This window comes from Leguminivora glycinivorella, chromosome 15 (genome assembly GCF_023078275.1).
Source record: "Leguminivora glycinivorella isolate SPB_JAAS2020 chromosome 15, LegGlyc_1.1, whole genome shotgun sequence".
NCBI lineage: Eukaryota > Metazoa > Arthropoda > Insecta > Lepidoptera > Tortricidae > Leguminivora > Leguminivora glycinivorella.
The window spans coordinates 21642805-21668164 of NC_062985.1; the positions used below are offsets into that span (position 1 = coordinate 21642805).

At 42.6% G+C, this 25360-nt stretch overlaps 2 protein-coding genes across 2 annotated transcripts in view; both read left to right on the plus strand.

The window, feature by feature from the left end:
* Window positions 1-25360, plus strand: part of LOC125234272 (acetylcholine receptor subunit alpha-like 1) — a 475879-nt gene that overhangs the window by 28269 nt on the left and 422250 nt on the right. The window lies entirely within an intron of this gene.
* On the plus strand, window positions 200-8013 carry LOC125233820 (classical arabinogalactan protein 9-like). Its single transcript, XM_048139950.1, has 2 exons — window positions 200-847; window positions 7324-8013. Exons 1-2 carry the CDS (start codon window positions 815-817, stop codon window positions 8011-8013), a joined length of 723 nt encoding a protein of 240 aa, XP_047995907.1. The 5' UTR covers window positions 200-814.

Sequence of the window (25360 nt, forward strand, 5' to 3'; positions counted from 1 at the left end):
AAAAAAAAAAACATGTCTTCTGGATTATTTGGAATTTTGACCAGTTTTGACCACAATGAACATGAGTGGAAGACTTACAAAAGCCGTCTGACACAGTGGTTTGTGGCAAACGACATCACCGATGTGACAGACACAACCGGAACAAAACGCAGAGCTATATTGCTAAGTGCACTCACGGAGGGTACGTACAGACTCGCTGCGGATTTGGTTTTACCAAAGGATGTACAAACGGTGCCCTACGACGATATCATAACAAGTTTGGATACTCATTTCAACCCTAAGAGAGTAGGGTTCAGCGAGAGACACAATTTCTACGCAGCGGTACAACGACAAGGCGAAACGCACTCACAGTGGGCCGCGAGACTTCGTGGCCTGACGTCGCTTTGTGCCTTCAAGAATGTGGAGGAAACGCTGCTCGATCGCTTTATTATGGGAATGAGGGCTTGTTATGAAAAAGAAAAGCTGTACGCTCAGGATCTGACTGGCCTTACGCTTGGCAAAGCTGTGGAATACGCCGAAAATGTTGCCACCGCGCGCGCAGCTGCCACCGCTAGCGCGAGCGGAGCGGGCGCCACCGCCGCCGCCGCGGGCGCCGCGACGCTGGACCCGCTATTAAAGATATCGCGCAGTACTAGTGCCCATAAGGGACAGGCCGCGGCTAAGTCTAGCCGTTTAGCGAAGCCTAAGTGTACCACATGCGGATATACCAACCACAAGACCGCGGAGTGTCAGTACAGTGATTATGTGTGTAAGAAGTGTAACGTTAAAGGCCATCTACGTAGGGTGTGTCCGTCAAAAGTGAACTACGTAGACAATGGAGCCGACGACGAGGACTTCGGAGACGATGGTGAGGTATTTGTTATACGTTCGTTGCGGGGAGAGCCAATGGTAGGCACTGTAACTATTCGCGAAACAAAGTTAAATTTTGAGATAGATACCGGTGCAGCCGTAACGGTTATATCTAATGATATTTATAATTTATACTTTAAAGATGTGCCATTAGGTCCGTTGCGAAGGAAGCTGGTTACGTATAATGGTGATAACATTGCTTGTGTAGGCGTTGTGCGCTTGCCTGTGTGCTACGACGACTGTACACATTCGATAGACATACATGTTGTACGAGACGGCGGAGTGTCTCTTCTAGGTAGGGATTTTATATCAGCCTTTGAATTGCAACTCGTACGAGTTAACCATTGTCACCAACTGTCTTCAGACAAAATTTCCTAAATTATTTTCAAGTTCATTAGGCTGTTTTAATAAACATAAAGTCAGACTGAGGCTCAAAGATAACGCTAAACCAGTTTTTGTTAAAGCGCGGCCTATCGCATTCGCATTGCGCGATAAGGTAAACAAAGAAATCGACCGGCTAGTGCAGTTAGGTATTTTAAAACCCGTGCCCCACGCCGAGTATGCTTCACCTATAGTCCCGGTGTTAAAACGGAATGGCAGTGTTCGACTGTGTGCTGATTATTCTGTTACCATTAATAAGCAATTGATAGTCGACCAGTATCCCTTGCCGACAGCAAAAGAATTATTTGCTAAGTTGTATGGAGGCGTTAAGTTTACAAAACTCGACTTATCAATGGCTTACAACCAATTTGTTTTAGATGATGAGTCGCAGCCGTACACATGCATAAATACATCTCGGGGGCTATATATGTATACGCGGCTTGTGTTCGGTCTAGCGAGCGCGCCGGCCGTGTTCCAGCGCGCCATGGAGGGCGTGCTGGCCGGCATGGAGGGCGTGCTGTGCCTGCTCGACGACGTGCTGGTCACGGGCCGCGACGACGACGAGCATGCGCGCAGGCTCAACGCTGTGCTCGAAAGGTTACAAGACGCAGGATTGACATTGCAACAGGAAAAGTGTGACTTTTATAAAAATAAAGTTAGCTACTTGGGCTATGTTATAGACAAGGACGGGTTACATAAGTCACCCGATAAGGTCGAGGCAATAATAAATGCTCCCGTTCCGAATAACGTTAGCGAGCTCCAATCATTTTTGGGGTTGGTAAATTATTATAGGAACTTTGTACCGAATGCATCGTCAATCCTGGGTCCGCTTTATGACCTTTTAAAAAAGGGGTCTAAATGGCAGTGGGAGGATGCACATCACAACGCTTATATAAGTATTAAAAAAAATATAGCATCAGATCGGGTTTTAGCTCACTTTAATCCGGGGGCCAAGCTATTTTTGACTGTCGATGCAGGACCCCGGGGTCTTGGCGCGATTTTATCTCAACTTGACCCCGGAGGCCTCGAGAGGCCGATTTCTTTTGCCTCGAGGACATTGTCGATTGCCGAAACGCGTTATTCTCAGCTCCAAAAAGAAGCTACTGCTATTATTTTTGGTGTGCGTCGCTTCCACCAATATTTGTATGGAAGATCAGAGCCGTTCGTCCTCCGCACGGACCACAAACCCCTTATATCGATTTTTGGACCTTATAAGGGTATTCCAGAGGTGACAGCAAATCGACTTCAAAGATACGCAATATTTTTAAGCGCGTATAATTATAGTATTGAATATGTGCGAAGTGCTGACAACAGCGCTGATTTTTTGTCGCGCGCCAGCCTCCGGCGCCGGCGCCGTCACCTGCACAGGCCCTAACGGGCGAGCGCGCGGGCGCGCGGGCGCGGGCGCGGCCGCTCCGCAGGAATGTGCTGACGGCGCGGAACCGTGCGATCGAGCCGCTTACGTGCATTTCGTTATCAGTGGTAGTCTGCCTGTCACCTTCACGGACGTTTGCAAAGAAACCGGTAATGACGTTATTTTAGTTAAAGTACGTAAATATATAATGGAGGGATGGCCAAACAAAGTTAACGATTTACAAATTAAGCCTTATCACTTATGTCGAACGCAGCTGTCGTATGAAAATGGATGCATTATGAGGGGCCATAAGGTTGTAATTCCAGAGACGTTACGTGGAAAAGTATTATCAGAATCATCATCATCATCCTGTCCCTGCCGGTTTCGGCCTCGGCGACTGGGTTTTTACCGGTTAGTGAGAGCGACGGTCGTGAGCTCTCAGGTGACTGGCGTAGCCTATTTTTGCCTTGAATGTGCGACCACACTCACTGCAAGTCAGCACCCCTCCAACGTAATTGTAATTTATGACCGCTGTTGGTCGGGCCTTTAACTCGTCGCGTTTCGCATCGAGATCCACTCGCCTCTGCTCTTCGAAGGCTTGCACTTTGTCTCTCACTGTATGCCTCCACTTCGGCCGATCTTGCGCCGAAGTCTCCCAGTGCAACGGTTCAATGTCACATCTCCGCATGTGACGCTTCAGCACATCTTTGTAGCGCAGAAGTTGGCCGCCTTGTTTCCGCTTGCCACTTTGCAACTCTGAGTAGAAGATGCGCTTAGCCACTCTGTCATTAGACATACGGGAGACATGACCACACCATCGCAACTGTCGCCGCATCAGATAGGCTTCAATGCCGCTGACATTAGCACGGCGTAGAACTGCAGTGTTCCTGACACGATCTTCCCAAGTGATGTTCATAATGTCACGCAGGCATTTAAGATGAAACCTATCTAATGTGCGAATGTGCCTCCGGTACAGACACCAAGTTTCAGAGGCATACAGGAGAATGGGCAGAACTATTGCCATGTACACAGAAACCTTTGTCTGGAGCTTAATGTCGTGTGAACGGAACACCTTGACGCGCAATTTTCCGAAAGCAGCGGCAGCCGCTCCGATTCTGCTGTTAATTTCGTCGTCAAGGTGGCACTTGGATGTTATTGTGCTCCCCAGATACCTGAATCTGTCTACTTGCTTAAGAAAGTCATCTCCGAGCCTTACGTCAACGGGCGCTAGTGTCTCCAACCCCATAATTTCGGTTTTCTTGACACTTATCTTAAGGCCGAAGCGCTGACATGACTCGTTGAGACTTCTCATAAGCGTTTGTAGACTATCCGGGGAATCCGCCACAAAGCAAAGATCATCTGCATACATTATTTCCGTAATAGTGACGTGAGATACTTTCGTGCAAGCCTTTAGCCGTGCCAGGTTAAACACACTGCCATCAGTGCGAAAACGAATACGGATGCCATCCGCCAACGTTTGTAGGGCATCTCTGACGACCACAGCGAAATAAAGGGCGAAAAGGGTTGGTGCCAAAACGCATCCCTGCTTGACGCCACAGGTGACGCCAAAGTATCCAGAATTTTCGCCTCTTACATTGACACAGCATTGCATGTCATCGTGTAGAAGTCTGATGAGCCTGACAAACTTAGCTGTGCACCCCTGTTTCGCTAGCACTGCCCACAAAGCTTCACGAGGCACACTGTCAAAAGCTTTCTCAAGGTCAACAAAGCAAAGAAAAAGAGGCTGACCTTGTTCTCTACTCTTCTCTTGAAGCTGACGGATAGAGAAGATGGCTTCGCAGGTGCCTCGATCAGGTCGGAAGCCGAACTGTGACTCTGGCAATATGTCTTCTGACAAAGGTAAAAGGCGATTCAGCAATATGCGAGCAAAGACTTTACCTGGCGAAGTTAGGAGAGAGATACCCCTGTAGGAGTTGCAGTCTGAACGGTCGCCTTTATTTTTGTATAAAGAGCTGATGCGAGATATCCGAAATTCACTAGGAACTCGTTCCTGCTCCCACATCTGCTTGAAAAACATCCAGATAGTCTCATGCAACTCCTGCCCCCCATACTTGAGCAGTTCTCCAGGTAAGTTGTCGATGCCCACAGCCTTTCTATTTTTCTGCTGCTGTACTGCAGTAGCTACCTCTTTCAGAGTCAATGGCTCATCAAGCTCAGAAACGATAGGAAGCGCCGCTAATGAATCTATGTACTGCATATCTGCAGCACGGTCGACATTAAGCAGGGTCTTGAAGTGCTCTCCCCACCGATTCAGTACGTCCTGCTTGCTGGTCAGCAACTGCGATCCGTCTTCAGTTTTCAGCGGAACACTGCTACGAGCCACCGGTCCAACAAGCCTACGCACTTCTTCGTAAAATTCAGATAGCTGGTTGGTATCTGAGAGCCATTGAATGCGTGCGGTCTTGGTCTGCCACCATTTGTCTTTTACATCTCGAACTATTTTACGCAGCTCCGCACTACTGCGTTTAATAGTTTCCGCATCTCGTCCTAGGCGTAGTAAATTTCGGTGGTTTTTAACTGCATCGGTCAAAACGTTGTCATTGTCGTCGAACCAATCCTCGCGTCTGTTACTCTTGAAACCAATTGTTTCTGAAGCGATTTCAATGAGGTTTGCCGACAGCGTTTGCCAATGAGTTACGGGGTCATCAGTCAAAACATGCGATTCACGGATCTTGCTATTGACCGCTTCGATGAAGGACTCTCGAATTGGTAAGCGTTCTAGTTTATTTACATCCAAGCGGTTAGACTTGATTCCTTCTTTCCTACGAGGAAGCCGGAGGCGCACGCGAATTTTCGTCACTACGAGTCTATGATCACTCCAGCAGTGAGCGCCTCGCATCACACGCGTTATACGCACTTGTGATACGTTTTGTTGTCTAACAATAGCGTAATCAATGAGATGCCAGTGTTTAGACCTCGGATGCATCCAAGTGGTCTTGTATCTGGCCGGAAGCCTAAACATGGTGTTGGTAATAGCTAGATGGAATTGAGCACACAGAGATAGCAGTAACTGACCATTGCTATTCATGTTACCAACACCGTGTCTTCCCAAGACATTTGGCCAAGCTTCGAAGTCACGCCCTACTCTTGCGTTAAAGTCGCCTAACATAAGTATCTGCTCTCTAGGAAGAATTCTAGAGAGGAGGCTGGCGATTTCTTCGTAAAACTTGTCCTTCACATCGTCCTCTCGATCCATAGTTGGCGCATACGCACTAATTATCGTGAGATAGTTGTTGTTGTCCAGGCCAAGGCGCAAGGAAGTAACACGGTCTGAGGTATGTACAGGGCATTCTTCCAGCTTATTAGCGATGGAGTTCTTAATCGCGAACCCGACGCCTGAACGGCGCGGTTCAGAAGCTGGAGTACCCTTCCAAAAGAAAGTGTAGCCACCACCGTGCTCAACCAGCTCACCCTCATCAGCCAGGTGTGTTTCACTGAGTGCAGCAATATCTACACCATAGCGTCCGAGCTCACGAGCAACAATGGCAGTCTTTCTCTCAGGGCAAATATTGCCCACGCGGTCAAGGAGCGTTCGTACATTCCATGCACCAAAAGTCATATTCCGAGTTCTGGGGATATTCTGTTTTTTATTTGCTTTCTTTCGACCGCGATTTAATGAGTGCAGAAGCAACCGCGGCTGCTGCCTCTATCAAAGGGTGGGTTAAACATTTGTTTAGGACACCTTTTCTAGCCCCTTCCCCGGCTGAGCGGGGGAAGCAGTGCCTCCCTAAATAGGGCTGCTTCGTCGCCCAGAGTGCTGCCGAGTCTGCGCTGTTAACCCAGTGCAACGCAAAAGCGACCACTCTCTCTGAGCCGCCTGTGTGCAAGCATCAACCAAAGCCCAGTTGGCACCACAAATGAACCTCTCTGCCTCTGCCCATCGCCACAGGACTTTAACACAACTCGGAGTCCGTTAACCAGTACCAGTCAATTGCGCAGGATATATTATAGTGCTCAAGTGTGCGCGCAGACACAGGAGCACTCACTCTCCCTTGCCCTTCTGTACCCGGTGGAACGGAAGACCGTTACGACCAGAAAAGGGTTCGGGTGCAGCCTCTGACCAACGTTAACTTTGACCTCTAACGCCGCCCTAAGCATTCGGCAATGCTTTGCTGGCTTGCAGGGTCCGCCGAAACCTTTTGCTTATCAGCTGTGGCTCGCCATTCCAACCAAACCAGACTTCTGCACACAACGGGAGGTGTCCGCTCGAAGACCGTGATGTTATCACTGGTCCCCCTCAACCAGGTTTAGCCCACGTGCCAACGTGGTTTACCAGGGCGTGGCCACTGCGTGTACGACAGTTACTTGGAGCCACTGTTGAGAGATTTACAGATATCACGAACGAGGTTCTCCGCTACAGACGGATGACAAGAAACACTCGTCCATAAATTTCCGCTACGCCCCAATGGCATAATGGCATAAAGCATATGACGTCACCACCATACCATCCAGCGAGTAATGGTATGGCTGAGTCATATATAAAGGTCGTAAAACGGGGTATACGGTCTAGTCTTATGACAAGTACTAATGTCAAACAAGCAAAATTAGCACTTTTAAAGTATTTGTTTGATTACCGTAATTCGAAACATACTACCACTGGGTTTTCTCCCGCGCAATTAGTCTATGGACGTAAAATGAGGTCACGTATAGACCTCTTATCCCCACCCTCACCTCCGCCCTCGTCCGCGGCTCCACTGTCTGATAATGCCAATGTTCAGTGCTCACAGGACAATACTAATGTATCTAACCGTAAAAAATTCGCAATTGGCTCATTTGTACTATATACAAAAAATGTAAACAATGATAAAATCATGTGGTGTAAAGGAACGGTACAAAAACGAATAGGACGCGTAATGTATTTAATTAAAGACTGGGATTCTCAAATATGTTATCGCAAACACATAAACCAATTAGCATTGTATAAGGGTCATATAGGAGATGCTAATGTATGGGACTACGACGATCACGATAAACTTACACACTCACCTGCCTCGACGTCTACGCCGACACCAGTACATGCGCCGCCGTCGCCGCCGCCGCCGCCGCCGCCGCCGCCGCCGCCGCCGCCGCTGCCGCCGCCATCGCGGTCGCCGCCATCGCCGCCGCCGCCGCCATCGGCGCCGCCGCCGCCATCGCCGCCATCGCGGTCGCCGCCGCCGCCGCCGCCGCCGCCGCCAACGCAGTCGCCGCCGCCGACACCACAATCGTTGATGTTGCCACCGCCCGACCAGAATGCATCAGACCGTACTCACCCCATGGAGGAGGAAGAGTACGACGAAGACGAGGAAGCGGAGGAAGAGTTTCATGAGGCAGAGTCAGAATCAGAATCAGATGATGAACCGCCAACAGGCAAGGCACGGAGAGTGATGCGTCCCCGTCCCAGAGTAAATTATAAAAAATACTTTTAGGCTTTAGCATTACAATTAGGTTAAAGATTAATACTGTAATAGGTGGAGGGATGATCAGTATGCGACTAACGTACGCTTGCATGTGTGTGTGTGGCTGCGCCCACCACGATACCTGTACGCCAATAAACCAGTGCATAACTAGCTACCGGTTGTTTCACTTGTGTCCACCTACGTATCTAACACGGGGTAAGTTAGAATTTTTCAAACCAAGCCGGGTGAAGCGGTACTTTGACCCCCCCTCCCGGGCCCCAGGGGGGAGGCTCTCGAAGGCTCCCGATCTTAATCGGCTTATTTTGATATAAGGAACAACTGTGCCAAGTTTCATGCTTTGGTCAAAAAATTTTAGGTTTTGCAATAAACTCCCCAACTACACTGCACGTTCACTGTTTATACGCCGAAAGTTGCAACTCAAGTAAATGAAGTAAACAAAACAAACAACCTACCTTCACCTTCATTGCCGGCCGCGGCCGGCCGGCTAACCGAAACAGAAATATAAATGAACTTCGTGTGAAAAAGAGACAGCGAAAGGCGGCTCGTGCGTCGGCGAAAACGCTCGGCTCCGGCGCTCGCTACAGTCGCTATACCTACTCCCGCGCGGCTCGGAACGAAATAATATTGGTTTTAGGAACGCTAAAATTCTGTTCGTTCATTTAAACGTTACTGTAAGGAACCGTTCTTTGAGGGAACGAAATAAGAACCGAAACCGAAATTATTTTGTTCCCACTGAACAAAATTTATAATGAACCGTTCTTTTAGGGAACGATATAAGAACCGTAACCGAAATTATTTTGTTCCCATTGAACAAAATTTATTGGTAACGGTTTAAGAACGATATCAAATGGTATTTGGGAACGGGTTCCGATCCCTGCTTGAAGCATGTAAATATGTGAGACAGAATCTTGCCCGGCTGCCCACAAATGGACAGTTGACCGGCACCGTGACACGCAGGCGGGAGCTGCTGCGGGTGCCCCCATGCCGGCTCACTAAGTCAAGGAAGTCCTCACCAGTGCTCGGGATAAGGTTATACAATGCATTGAGTGATGATGTAAAACAGTTGCCTACTGATAATATGTTTGTCAACAAACTCAAAAATATCTTAATACAACTAGCTTGTTACAAGATTGATGATTTTTTCTCTGACTACAAGTCATTGGCCCAATCACACTGAAGAAAACTTGTAATTAATTACTATAGCAAAACATAGATAAATATGTACAATTAAATTATTTATGTGATATTAATAATAATAGGCAAACTAAAAAATAGACATGTATGTATATAACCACAACCTGACTTGTAAATGTACCATTTATGAATAAAGCATTCATTCATTCATTCATTCATTCATTCATTCATTCATTCATTCATTCATTCACAGATAAAGAATTTCATACATGAGAGCGAGAAGATGATATTTTTTTCTCTCCCTCACATATGAATGACAGTAACATGCCTAGACGCTTGCACAGGCGCCGCCTGGCGGGATAAAATGTCAGTGTGCCTCCTCATTGATCCTAGCCACACCTGGTGGAAAGTGAAAACAGATTCTAAGATGGAGTGGTGGCTAAAATAAATCAAAATCAAAAACATTTATTCAGCAAGGACACAGGGGCACATCAACATGACAAAATTGCAATATAACTAATTCATCATCATCAACAACAAATAAAAAACCCGATTCAGGTCGGAGAGGTAGGTCCTATTTTTCAGGAACACCCATGGTGGGAGCGCTTTGAAGACGGGGCAAGAAGATTGGGTAACTCAATAAAAGTTTACCAAATCATTTTATTACATTTAACCCACTTATTAATAATCCGCAGCCTACATACAAAGCCATTATAAAACTAAATATTTAATTCGCAATATCTGAGCTTACTCGGCCATCATAAATCAAATTATAATTTAAGGAGCACTCAATTAAAGCCTCCATTTCAAAAATTGACCTCATTCCAGCTTAATCAACCTATAAATAAATAAACAGCCGTACCAAATTGAACTTTCGCTCGTTAAAATAAGATTTTATTTAGGTTGGTTGCGTCTCATTCAAAATTCACCGTTTATGAAACATTTCTAGTTAGCAAGCTCGTTCGGTGTTCCGAGCGCTTGACGAGATGTGGTGAGAAGTACGAATAGCCAATTAACTAACCTTACTATTTAATATAATCCTATAGATTGTATCACAGATTTCGGGAGATAGGTCATGCCGGGCGATTTGTATAGAATACGCCTGTCGCAAGGTCTGCGCAACCCACACAAAGCACCAGTAATTGTAAAGATAATGCACGCACACACCTAATCCACACACACTTGTAGCTGGACGCTCCTATTGCGCAATACACGCGCATCATTTCAATGTATGTGTACACGCGAACGATAAGCGAGCGCGATCGCGCACGCACACAACGATACATAGCGGGAACGCCTCGCCTCGTTCCCGAGAAAAATGTCTCACTGAGTGATTCGTTTTGTGCACCGTTCATTGCGGCGCAAAACACTACACTGTTTACAATATGTTCCTTGTGTAGCCGCAATGTATAATGAACGTTTTAAAGCACAAGCAAACGTAAGGTTACATGGTACAACTCGGAGTATTACGTTGAATTCGTGTTTTATGTGAAATAAAAGGAAATAAATAGTATTTACCTATGAAATGTTATTCTATCGGCTTGGAAATTATTCAGGTCACTGCGATGTTTGCAAGTTATTATTGCACACTTCGGCATTTTTGATAAAACTCGTTTTTCGTCGGTGAACAGCGCGCGTGTACACTCGATGACAGCGGACGGCGAACTGGCGGCGGTGTAGGCCCAATGGGCCTACATCTGCGACCAGGCCGCGCGCGGCTTGTCCTCTCTAATCGTATACAGTGTCTTAGGCTGGTTTTAGTGTCACGCGGACCGTCCGCGAGGAGCGATCCGCACTGGACTAAATAATATATGTTAAATCTAGGGAGCGTTATAGAGCGGCGCGGACGGATTCGCACGGATGACAACATCAACTTCATACAAATTGGTCGCGCGGACGGTCCGCGTGATACTAAAACCAGCCTTATCTTATCTTATCTTAAATCTGCGGGGGCCCTTACGGATACACTTCGACCCATCGGGATCTTTTGTGCAATTACCCCCTACGATCCTAAGATCCTTCAGCTATTCAGGAGCTTCTCGACCATCTCCACGTATCGGATGATGAGGCTCATGGGTAGCTCTCTGAAGTCCTTCGGTGCCAGGTAGCCTGCTCCAAAGTTCTTCATTCTTTGTCTGGCGAGGGCGTGACATTCACACATTAAATGTCTGACGGTCTCTTCCTCTTCGCCACACATGCGACAATCAGTGTTGTCGGCGTGTCCCATCTTGGCCAAAATTCCTTTGACCCCGTAATGGCCTGTGAACACCCCCGTTATAATTTGGAGTTGTCTTTTGCCTAGCTTCCCTAGCTTTTTGCTCCATCCAGAGTCTACCCTCTGCATAAAGAGCTTTGAATGCTTCAGACCAACCAGGGCATCCCACTCTTTTTGGTGACTAGCCTTTGTTTGGTCTTTCATAGCCATTCTGATGGTTCCTTGTGAAAGGCCCACATAAGGTTCCGGACCTATGAAGTTGTCTTCAGATCCGGCCTTGGCAAGTTCATCAGCGTTTTCATTGCCAATGAAGCCTTCGTGCCCCGGTATCCATACCAGTTGCACCTTGTTTTGCCTTCCAAGCTTGTTAAGAGCTTGGATGCCGTTTAATACCAGTCTAGAGGTAACTCTGGGCGATGTGAAGGCTTTGAGTGCCGCTTGACTGTCGCTGAGTATATAGATAGTCTTACCTTGGATTTGTCTAACTATATTCTCATGTACACAGGCAATTATTGCATATGTCTCGGCTTGGAAGACCGTGGCATAATTGCCCATGCTGATACTACCACTGTAGTCATTTGCATAAATGCCTGCGCCCGTACCAGATGCCATCTTGGACCCGTCTGTATACCAGATGATGGTGTTGTCATCAGGGGTGGGTGTCTCCAGACCCTCCTTCCATTCGGCTCTAGTATGGACTTTGGTTTTGAAGTTTTTGTGGAAGATGAATTTCGGTTGCATTTTGTCGCAGCCCATACTCATCAGCCTTCCCATAGAATTGTTGTATTCCATGCTTGTGTGTTTAGTCTTCGGCATGCTATCGCTCCAGAGGCCTGTTAAAGCCAGCCGGTGTAGCGATTTCAGTGCCTCAGACTGTATCACTAGATGTAGCGGCGGGAGATCCAATAGTACCTCCAATGCTGCTGTTGGCGTCGTTCTGAACGCACCCGTTATAGCCATGCATGCTGTCCTTTGTACCTTCATGAGGACATCCTTGCATGTGCTCAGTAATGTCCTTGGCCACCAGGCCAGGCTTCCGTACAGGATTATAGGTCTCACCATCATGGTGTAGATCCACCTTAGTACCTTTGGGTTTAAACCCCATGTTTTGCCGTAAGCTGACCTACACATTCCAAACACTCTAAGTGCCTTGGCTGTGGTCAGTTCGACGTGTCTTTTCCAGTTCAGTTCTTTGTCTAGTGTTACCCCTAGATATTTCACTTCATTGGAAAGTTCAAGTACCCTTCCATAGAGCCTTAGTTGCTCCATGCCAGTAAGGGCCCTTTTCCTGGTAAACGGTACTACCACTGTTTTGCCTGGATTGATGGAGAGTTGTTGGTGGTTACACCACCTCTCCACTTGCCTCAGTGCTGTATTCATGATTTCTGACACCGTTCCCGGGAATTTCCCGTTTATGAGTATCACTAAATCATCTGCATAACCCACTGTATATACTGGGCCCCTATTTAGTTCTTCCAAAAGTGAGTTCACTACCAGGCTCCATAGAGTCGGAGAGAGAACCCCACCTTGTGGACAACCTTTTGTTGCTGTGGCTAGTAATTCTTCCCCCATGAGGGAGGACTTAATTAGCCGGCTGTTCAACATATTACCTATCCAGCGGCAGATGGTAGGTTCTATGCCATGTTTGAGTGCAGCATTATTGATTGCACCATATGTGGTGCGATCAAAGGCACCTTCGACATCCAGAAATGCAGCAAGACATAGTTCTTTGTTTTCTATGGCCTGCTCCGCTCTAGTTGTCACCAGGTGTAGTGCTGTCTCCGTGGACTTGCCCGGCTGGTATGCACATTGCAAGCGGTGTAGTGGATGTCTCTTGAGCGGACCATCCCTGATGTGTCTGTCCACCAGTTTCTCCAAAGTTTTAAGGAGAAATGATGATAGACTTATGGGCCTATATGATTTGGCTTCTGTGTAATCCTCTTTGCCTGGTTTGGGCAAGTATGTTACCTTTACTAACCTCCATGCACGTGGTACATGTCCGAAGGCAATACACGCTTTGTACAGTCTACTCAAGTGGGGTATAAGTACGTTAGCGCCTTCTCGTAGTAGTATGGGGTAGATTCCATCTGGCCCCGGGGCTTTATATGGCTGAAATGTCGATAATGCCAAAACCAGCCTTAGTTGGTGTGTAAGCATTATACGGGCGATAAATTAAACCTAACATAATAATATAATTCATTAATTAAATAAGAGATTTTTCTAAATTGCTCTAAATTTTCACGACATAGTTAATTTTTAAAAAAACTCTCAGCGTCAATGTACTGTAAACATGGTTGCGATGACTGTCAGTTACAATAAATTTGTCAACGAGCGTTTAACGTAAGTGCGTTTGCATTACATTGCGGGCCGAATCATTTTGTTGGAACTATACTCACCACCATTAAGAAATTCGCCCGTACATTTACACACTGTATACTGTATGTGATTAATACGGTATCCGATATAAATCAACCTAAAACATGTTGAGTACATTTTATCTCCGTGTCTCTAAGGACATTATCGACATTGTGTTACCTTATACGTTATAATTATTCTTATGTGTACCAAATTGAAACATTATTGCTAATTTGTTTAGTGTGTATTCTCATAGAAACCACAGATATTTAGAAAACTTGGGATGGGTAAAAAAATACCTGACGTATAAGAAACATTCACAACTTTATATTTTCGGTTCACCCTAAAGACCAGACAGTTTTTTATTGGTCTTTTTGAGCAAATAACTCTCGCGCACCCAGTACTCGAACAGAATAACATTAGAGTAGAGGGGTGGGGTTTACGTCCACGCAAAGGCGTAAGTAGAAGAACATTTTTAACAAAGTGGTCTTTTCGGAGCTGCTGCGAACCTTTATTTGAATATTTATTAAACTGACGATGTTGTGACGTATTTTTTTTGTATCTCCCACAAGTTTCTGCTGAGCCGTTTGAGGGCGGGTGCTGGACTGCTAACGACAGATAAGGATTTAGTACTTTGGGTTTTACATATTTTACTGTGGATCAATAAGTGCTTTGAGGGTTCAATAAGGGCTTACGTATTTCGTTAATGGGATAGGCCCAGTAGCCATCAGATACTTTAGAGCGGGCAAGTTGCTCACAAATATCCAAACACGCCTCTATTACTAAAAGAGTTGCGTCTTTCGATATTTTATCAGCATTTTGACTTGTCCGCTCCGATATATCAAATGGAAACTGTATTACATAATGTGTTTGAATTACCTTTCCAAATGATGAAGTTTTTGAATTGTTTTTATGTTATAATAATTATAATTGTTAATTACACAAAAAACCGTTAAGTGCAAGCAAGCTTTTTCTCAGTCGGTCTTTAATAGCCACATGTTAATATATTAAACATAAGAAGATTATACCATCCCATACATTAAAATGCGACCGGCCAAGAACGCGAAAAAGTAGATGGCGCCACTAAAAATGCCTTGTTGCCATCGATTACTTGTTAATTGGCGATGGCGTTTTGTGTCACTTTCGAGCCATAAATCTATGTTGAGAGTAACACTTAACGCCATCTACAAGTATAATTGATGGCAACAAGGCATTTATAGTGGCGCCATCTACTTTTTCCGCGTTCGCGTATACTATTACAGACGTTGCGATTTACAACTGCCATATATTATACTTCGTATGCATTTTCAAGCTTGTCCATTTATATACTGTAACCACTTGCGATAAGGTTGAAAATTGGTTGTGCGGTCGAGTATAGTGGTCGGCTAACACTACATTTTCAAATTCAGATTTTCAATATCCGTTGAGCGCAATATCGGCCACTGTTGACGAGGGTTGCCTGGCTATAATACTCGCTGTTTAATATTATTTTTAATAATGGTGAAATATGTTAGTTCCTGTTTATGGTTGATATTATTTTTATTAATAGTAATAATATAATATGTTTGTGAGTTTGCCTGAATAAGATGGATATAATAACGGGTCAATTTTCAACTGAAATGAGAATATAATTAAATGTTACACATTTATTAAGGTAATGAGTTATTTTTATTTATTACTAGCTGTTTCCCGCGGCTTCGCTTGCGTTAAATTCGAAAATTGTGAAATGCTCCATACAAACTTCCACTCCCCATTTTAAGGAAGTGGGGGGTCAGGAAGAGATAAAAAGTAGCCTATGTCACTCTCCATTCCTTCAACTATCACCACTTAAAAAAATCACCTCAATTCGTCGCTCTGTTTTGCCGTGAAAGACGAAGACACAAACAGACACACACGCTATCCCATTTATAATAATAAGTACGTATATTTAAATAATAATAATAAATCCTATATAATGGGCACATATCGCCTCTCACGAGTGAGATGGCTCGGGCTCTTCACGCTAGCCAAATGCGGATTGGGGAATTCACATAATACTTTGAATTTCTTCAAGTTTACTCAAGATGTTTCCCTTCGCCGAAAACCTAGTCCAGAAAAAAGTTCAGAAAAATTTATTGATACGAGCCGGGATTTCAAGCTGACCTCCGGATTCAAAGTCAGGCTCATGTGCTTCCACTATTTAAATATAAATAAATATTATAGGACATTCTTACAGATCAACTGAGTCCCACGGTAAGCTCAAGAAGGCTTGTACTGCAGGTACTCAGACAACGATATATATAATATACAAATACGAATACTTGTATACATAGAAAACATCCATGACTCATTAACTAATATCTGTGCTCATCACCAGACCGGGCGACCGGTCTGGCGCAGTCGGTAGTGACCTTTTTTTTTTTTTGACGGAGTGGGAATGCTGTTGCGCACGCTGTGTGGGACTCGCCGTTGCTTTCCCTTCTCCTGGCGAGAAGGGGAGAAACGGCCCTAACCACTAAACCCACTCCGGCGTTTCACCCTCTTTTCCGTTGTGAGAGCGCACTGGGTTCGGAACGTTTCACTTCACCACTGCGCTCTCCGGTAGCCCTGACCAGGGCACCCGCATCGTAAAGGAGGATCGATAACGCTTGATCCCCCTTCCCGGCATCACATATGGGGCATGGCCCCTCTAGGGCTCGAGGCGAGCGTACGCTCTCCGCCTTCGACCGTGCCGCTTTCGTCGTAGCGGAGAAGCGTCAACAGCTGCCTCTCGCTCTCTCTCTGCTTCCTCCTTCCGCGACATGACTGCTTCGCAGAAGGAGGCCACCGCCTTCCATTTTCTCTCGCTACCCAGCATAGTCTCTACTACGCCGCGTAGCGAGAGGTCCGCCGCTCCCGTCTCTGCCCTGAGGGTAGCTCTTTCCACGGCCCAACGAGTGCACTCTTCCAGAGTGTGTTGGGCCGTGTCGTCCGCCACACCGCTCTCGTGGCACTGAGGCCGCGGTTCTCTCTGCATTTTATGCAGATAGTGTCCGAAACACCCGTGTCCGGACACTATCTGCGTGACCCAGCCTGCTACGCCGCGGTCCCGGGTTCGAATCCCGGTAGGGGCATTTATTTGTGTGATGAGCACAGATATTTGTTCCTGAGTCATGGATGTTTTCTAAGTATATAAGTATTTATATATTATATATATCGTTGTCTGAGTACCCACAACACAAGCCTTCTTGAGCTTACCGTGGGCCTCAGTCAATCTATGTAAGAATGTCCTATAATATTATATTATATATTATATTATATCACACACATAAGTAAATGCCCTTACCGGGACGGGACCGGGACGAACCCGGGACCGCAGCGTAGCAGGCAGGCATTTAAAACACCTATATCTATTTAAGTAAGTAAGCGGCATTGGAACAAAAATGGCGGAGTAGAAGTGAAGAGTTGACATCCGCCGCTAACTGGATTTGCGAGCGAGCGGCGCCTCGGCTGGTGATTGCGTCACCGGTCACCGGCCTCAGATACTTGCAATATACCTTTCAATGATAGGCTTTAACTGAATCCAGACCCTTTAGCACAACTTGCCTTGTCGCGCGCGAGTCCATACATCAAGCGCGACTTCAAGTATGGACTCGCTCGTGACAAGGTAAGTTATGCTAGAGGGTCAGGTATGTCAATCAGAAATGTCTAAATTCGTGAATAGGATGGCTGTTTTATAGATTTTCTATGTAATGTCTGTGACCAAGAGTAAGCCCATTTATAATGAAAAAAAAAGGTTTTGGCGTTGGTCTCATAACCAAAAAGGTCCTGGTTATACACCGTTGATCTGGTAATAAAATTGTGTAATGTGGTTAAAGGCCATAAGTAATTAACAACAACAGCAGTCAGCTGCCACTTTGTTGGTGGGTTGAGGAATCGCAAATTGCCTAATTGCCTCTCGCAAAAAAAAGTTACTTTTGCTTAATGTGAACGAAATTCATTAGTATAATAGTTGAAATTGTCTAAGAGTCCAATTGAAATGACATAAAATTCGACGAATTATGAACATATTTTTTTGTCATTTGATTGGTAAGAATGAAACACATGCAAATGTAGCAAATTAAGCACAAATGGGCACTTCCAAACACTGCTAATCATAAAGTCAGCATCTAAAGTAGCAGATCAAACAACGCTTCAGAAGTATTTATCATCCTAGATGCATTAACTGCTAAACAAAACCAGGAAGTATGTCTTTGTCTATGCATAGAAATAATAAAGAAACTGATTTAAACTTTCACGATTTATACACATATTTAAAAATTGCAAACGGGACTTAATCGCGTGTCGTGTGTCGCGTGTCGCGTGTCGCGTTTTTAACACTAACCTCCACACCAAACCATCCACATGGAACCCGGTTATTAGTAAATGCAAGAAGAAACAAATATCGCAGGTTGAAAAACCGAATATCGTGAGTGTTGTGTGTCGACAAGGTGACATCCCTAGTGAACAAACTGTTCAAGTGGGTAGTCAGGACTAGGGTAGTTCGAAAAACTCTTACAGCTAGAAGATGTTGATGTCAACTTCAGCCAGTCTGCTCCGAGACCACGGGGACAATGCCGTCCTTGAAACGTCGGAGGTTAGTGTTTAAAACATAGTAATACGCGATTAAGTCCCGTTTGCAATGTTTTTAATATGAATAAATAAACTTTCAAAAATACATGAACTGTCCAAAATATTCAGAATGTTACACACTTGTGGTGTGTCGTTTCACCCGCTACTACCGACGCTAACTGAACCTCCGGCTCAACCCTCCGGCTCAACTTAACAGATGAAATAATCGTCAATGCCTCGTATCGGATCCGCTGCCGATTTCCCGCCGCGCCGCCTCATTTCCCCGCTTCCTGATCGAGTAACAGCCGGGGGCTAATTGCAGTCTACAATATATTTCGGAGATTGATCGCCTTTTGTTTCCAGCTTTCTATGATGAAGCAAGAAATAAAAACGAATTGGAGATTTCACTTTTTAGAATAGGTACTAACTTTTGCCTGAGGCTTCGCTCCGTTAGAAAGAGACAAAAAGAAGCCTATGTCACTCTCCATTCCTTCAACTATCTCCACTTAAAAAATCACGACCATTCGTCCCCCCGTTTTGCCGTGAAGATTCAGAAGATAGCCGTGGTCGTGTGCCACTTATGTACTTACCTTAAAGTTTATAATTGTGGCATACGACCTCGGTTATCTTCGGAATCTCTGCAAGTATTTATAAAATTTACAAACTTATTATAACATGGAATTTATGTATTGAAAAGAATACACAGCTGTGAATTTCATGCATGATAATTTCATAAAATAATTCTATCTTGTTTCATACTTTTTAGACCACATTTTGTAGTAGTCTGGTTTTAGTTTTTGAACTTATTTTTCATTTCTGCTGAATTTGATATATGATCATGAGTGTTTCTTTACTTTATCCACTTTTTTAAATGTGATTTTTTTTGATAAATTACATTTTATTCCTGCAAAGAATGACTAAAAAAAGAACTATCACGTGTTTCTGTCAATTTCAAACATATCAATCTCAAAGCAGCACCCCCTATTTACACAAATCAAAACTAAATTTAATTAGTGAAACATCAATGACAAATAGGAACCCATGTTACTTGTCGGGCGATATTGTGAGCAGTGTTAGTGATACAGGGTGTGAACTGATATTTGCGTGTTAATTGGTTTAATAAGGGGCTTATTTTGATTGTAAATGTGGCTTAATTTGATTTGGTTTTGATATAGATGCAGAATACCTCAATTTATAATTACGTTTTGTCGTTATTTTGATATATTAATTAAAATCTAGTACATTATTAACCCGTTATAATTATTGGGTATTTTATACATGCAATTAGTGCTCCTCTCACCGCAAAAAAATACGCAAACAAGTATAACTCACCAAAAGAATTCGGACCTGCAATCTAAATTATTTATTTTTATTTATCTATTTAATCTTTATTAAACAAAGAAAATTGGAATTGATTGAATGTAAAATACGCGAACCTAACGGCTCAGACACGACATTGGTCTAAGCGCAACAACAGCGAGCGGCGGCCATACATTGGAGCAAGACACAGCGATGGGACTTTTCATTCACACGTATGGCTGCCGCTCACCGCTGTCGCCCATAGACCAATGTCGCGGCCGGGCCGTAATCTCTTATCTTAGCCAAATACCAAATAATTTCATGCATTGACTTTTTAAAACTCTTTTTGTTACTTATCCACAACATTTTTTAAATAAATAAATGAATATGGTACGGTAAGCTCAAGAAGGCTTGTGTTGTAGGTACTCAGACAACGATATATATTATATACAAATACTTAATAAATAATAACATATAAAATCAACCGTTGACTTTACTGTTATATATCTATATTATATGTGTGTTGTGTATGATTCTAATTGGGACAGTCGGTAGGATGAAACATTTCCCCGAATTAATGTAACCTTCCTAAAACAGAACTGTACAGTATTTTACCTTTGTACTGATTATCTTGAAATTTCATTTCTTTGAAGTCTATTAAATCAATTTCCGCCCTCCCGTCCATTAATGTACGCGTAGTTAGGGATTGCTTTGCAATCAGATCTGGCGGATCCGGTAATCTGGCCGGACCCGGAACGTCTTAAGAGTTATTGGATCCGGTAAACTAAAAATACATCTAAATATAACGTGTATTTTATATGACGTTATCGATGACAAAATGGAAGATTTGAATTGAAGAAAACAATAAATAAAGAAAAAAACGGTGCAGATTTATGATATGATTTTATTATATGACTTGTGGATAGTAATGTAGAAATTGCAGAACATTCCCAAAAAGCGGAAACATTCTTGAGAATGTTCGCAGAACATTCCTGCAACATGCAATTTATTATCTAAACAAGAGAATATACTTGAAATAAAGTTTAAATGGGCATAATATAAAACTATATGTTATTATACATATAATATAAAACTATATGTTATTTTACATATAAGTTGCTTAAATTCTCACTATACTTCAGGGAACATTTCGACTTCACAGTTTTAGTCCTGACTTTTTTAAATTAGGTACCGAACTATTATTTCTTGATGCCTGTTTTTGGTCATGTCAATATATGTATATACAAAAAAAAACCGAACAAAATAAATACAAAAAGATCTCTGTCAGGATCGAAACTAAGAACATCGGCATACGAAGCCAGCGCACTACCACGGGACTACGTCTTGACTTGCTAAGTTCGACGAAATTATGGTATAAACTACGAAGTTACTAAGTATTCTGATAAATTCTCGTTCTCGAGAACATTCTCAGAAGTTACCGAAAATTCTCATGACAAATGTTCTGTAACTTTGGAAACTTCTCGTCCGTGCATTGCTACTTGTGGATGACAAATTAGACTTCAAATTAAGTTTTACAATATAACTCTCGCTTTTCCATACTTAAAAGGTTCAGAAATAAAATTAAATCTAATTATCAAGCAAAAATCTAAAAAAAACTTTCCGTTTTTTAATATCTGTGATGTCATTGTCAAAAACTGGATCCGGTCCGGTCAGATGCAATCGTATTACGGTGAAAATCCGGCCGGATTGAGAATCCGGTTTGCAATCTCTAGTAGTTTGTGCTACGCCGTAGCACTGCTTCGCGGCTACGGCGCTACGCTTCACGCAGACATTATAATTTCAATTTTAATAAATAGCGTAGTACTTTGCGTGCAGGCGGCTGTGATCTTTATCGCTTAGATTTAAGGTTGATTATTGAGCAATATTGTGCTGCGTAGTAAATAAATAGGTTACGTGGATTGCCAGGCTTGTTACATTTGAAATCAAGGTTTCTGGCGGTTTTAACTAATAGTTAAATTGTATTTAATATTAAAAAAATTTAGTCTTTTCTGTCCACTTTTTAAATGTGACAAATAGTACGTTATTTTCACTCAGAAATTTTTTAATCATAATTGGTAAAAAAGTACCCCATACGATTTTTCTATTTTGTTACAATCTGGCATACAGTTTGTATGGGGTAACAAAACAGGAAAGTAACCATAATAATTGAGATAGAAAACGCTCGTGGTTTTCAAAGCGTAAGGTGCATTAGGGTAATTCCGAATGACAGAAATGCTCGGGTAATTTCGAAAAAGGAATCTTGATATGATGGAAATAATATTGATTTTTATGCGTCTTACGAAATTAGATGACCCTAATTCACCTTACCTAATTTCAAAAGTTTATAAGGGCCACTTGCACCCTCGGGTTAACCCACCATTTTATATGGAATTTGACAGATAACAGCCTACTAACCCTGAGTTAACCTTTAAGCGGGCGCGTGGTGTCCAATGGACCGCACACAACACATTTTTGTTTCAAGTATCGTTACTTTTTATGGCATGAACTTCCTATTCCTAATAGCTTGTCTTTGTTTAATTGTTCTTAAAATAAACTGCTTACGTCCCTTCCTGGAACCCCCCGTGGGGCGCAATTTGTAATTGTTTTAATGTCGGCGCAGACGTCGAAAGAACGCCACGCGCCAGTCGTTTAAAAGGCGACGCGCGACGCACAACGCGAGGTATTCTTGTTTGCAATATCATTCAATAAAGCTTGTAATCGAATAGAAAGTAAGTAAATCTTCGACCTGAATGCTACATTACGACCTGTAGTAGTGAATCTAACTAACTAAAAAGAAAAAGTGCGTAATAGTGTTTTTTCTTATAAAAATGACTTATCGGCCGTTATGTGATAGTGCAATACTGGCGCAAATCGAACTAGAAGATAATGTTGTAAAGGTGTGAACTGCGCCGTACAAAAAAACGGCAATCCAAGACTTAATGCACACCATGCCTCACGCGACATTTATTTACAAATTTACAATGTTATCTTGACAAAAAAACTGATTCTGAAGAATATTTTGATGTTAATTATTTGATCTCGTAAAGCCAAATTAATTTGTTATTTTTAATTATTTTCTTTTTATTGCTGCGGCTTGATGATGACCAAAGATATTTGTATAGAATTTTTTTAGAGGTGTTGTGTCGCCAAAGTTACTTTCTAATTCGAAGAAAATCCGAGGTGCCCGTGTAATTTAATTTTATTATTATTATTCATCCAAGTTTCAGTTTTTTTTAACATTTTGAGTCCTTATAGTATTATAAATGTATCTATGTACAAAAAAATAAATTAGTATTAATTAATTTGTGTTTTAAATCGCGAAAATATCCCATCGGTCGTTAAGGTTACGCGCGACCGCTGCCATTATAAATGGTCGCGCGCCCGCTTGAAGGTTAAGTAGTTGGTGCAAGTGGGCCTAACAGTTTTAATTTAACCATTAAAAAAACATATGAGTAACGTTAAAAAAAGCATTAATAACCTAACCACAAAATTAAAATTTTCAAAAAACCCCCGACCGTGACCTAGTGGACCGATTTTCATGAAACATAGCTAAGAACACTCCCGACTAACTCAGCTTTCAGACAAAAAAAAACTAAATCAAAATCGGTTCATCCGTTCGAGAGCTACGATGCCACAGACAGACACACACACACACACAGACAGACAGACAAACAGACAGACAGACAGACAGACAGACAGACAAACAGACAGACAGACAGACAGACAGACAGACAGACAGACAGACAGACAGATATACACACAGACAGACACGTCAAACTTATAACACCCCTTCGTTTTTGCGTCGGGGGTTAAAAATAAAAAGCACACCCTCTAGAGAAATTGCCCAGAATAGTTGTTATTACTTATTTCACTTGCTCGTTTCAAGTTTCCTTTGAGAAAGTGCAGGACGCGCTTCTACGTCAACAACGTTTCGAAGTATTTCAATGGACGTCGAGTCTCAAGTGAACAGGGTAGACATGTTTACTTTTACTTCAATAAGTTATACAACTTCGCTTCAATACATTGTCAAAAATAAAATAAAAAATGTTATTGCCGTTATTGGACATTCTTACATAATCCCATTTTCAGAATTTGGAACCCCCCAATTAGCGTAAGTTGTTAACAAAAATAAACTCACTGTCAGTTTTGTTATTTCAATAAAAATATTGTTTTTGTGTTAATTATATAAACTTTTTTTTTTTAGACGACCGGTCTGGCTCAGTCGGTAGTGACCCTGTCTGCTAAGCCGCGGTCCTGGGTTCGAATCCCGGTAAGGGCATTTATTTGTGTGATGAGCACAGATATTTGTTCCTGAGTCATGGATGTTTCCTATGTATATAAGTATGTATTTATCTATTTAAGTATGTATATCGTCGCTTAGCACCCATAGTACAAGCTTTGCTTAGTTTGGGGCTAAGTTGATCTGTGTAAGGTGTCCCCAATATTTATTATTTATTTTATTTTATTTATTTTTAAGCGATAATCTACAATCAGAATGTGAAAAAAGTAATTTTTTACACAGGTTTTATGTTCGATTGTCGGCATAAAACTGACAGCCAGTAATTTTTGTAAACAACTTACGCTAATTAATTGGGGGGACCCAAATTTTGAAAATGCTCATAAACTGACTGAGTCCCACAAGATCAAGGAGACATCATGTATTGTGGGTACCTAGGCAACGAAAAAAAAAATTCTTCTACTTTTTCCTGATAAGAATACGATACTGAGTACGCCCTTAAACGGATCACCACCATTTTTGTTACACTCTGTACAGCGTGTGTATTCCATACGGGCGAATATCTTAATAACGATTAGTATCGGACCTAAGGGGGTCTCTTGGGGGGGTCTTGGTTCCCATAATTTTTTAAGTCCGATTTTTACAATCCATAACGTTTTCCGTCATAATTTTTCTTAGACATATTATCACTAGTCATAAAATTAAACGTCAGAAATTGTAGTTCCCATTTTTGAAAGTCATAATTATTGTTAGTCATAAAATTTATTAGCCATAATAATCAAAGTCCATAGTTGTACAAATCCATAATGTTGAAGGAAATAAACTTATTCGGAATAATTGTTCTAAGGACTTTATCACAAGTCATAATGATTAATAACCATGTGTTTCTTCACTAATAGCATTCAATGGGATCTCTATGGTTCCCATAAAAAATGTTGCAATGTTTTTTCGTCTGCATTTTCGTAAGTTGTAATTTAGCTTACTAACTTCCTCAGTATTTATTAAATTTTCATGGCACCTATTAAACCAATTGGTCTCGCCAATATTTTATATCCGCTTTTAAGGACAAAATATAACTAGCAAAAGGAAACTAACGAAACTAACTACACGAGGCAAAGGGTTATTTTTTGAAACAATTTTGTTCCGCCAATAAGTCGACGGAGCCCCGCTACGCGGGCCTCCTATTTCCGCTCTAAGGTACAAAAGGAAACTAACGAACTTACACGAGGAAAAGGGTTATTTTTAAAATAATTTAATTCCACCAATGAGTAAACGGAGCCCCGCTACTCGGGGCTCCTATTTCCGCTCTAAGGAATCAAAGGAAACTAACAACCTACCTAAGGAATGGAGTTACTTTTTGTTTGGAAGTCATAAATAATATTTTATGTATCAAAACGTGTCTGTGTAATTATATGTTTGTCTGAAATATAATATACTTTAGGAATTTTGGACATTAAATCTATATGCAGACCAATCAGTAGGGCTTCAAAATAATATGCCTAATAATATTTCTGAATAATTATTGTTATACTTTTAAATTTTATACT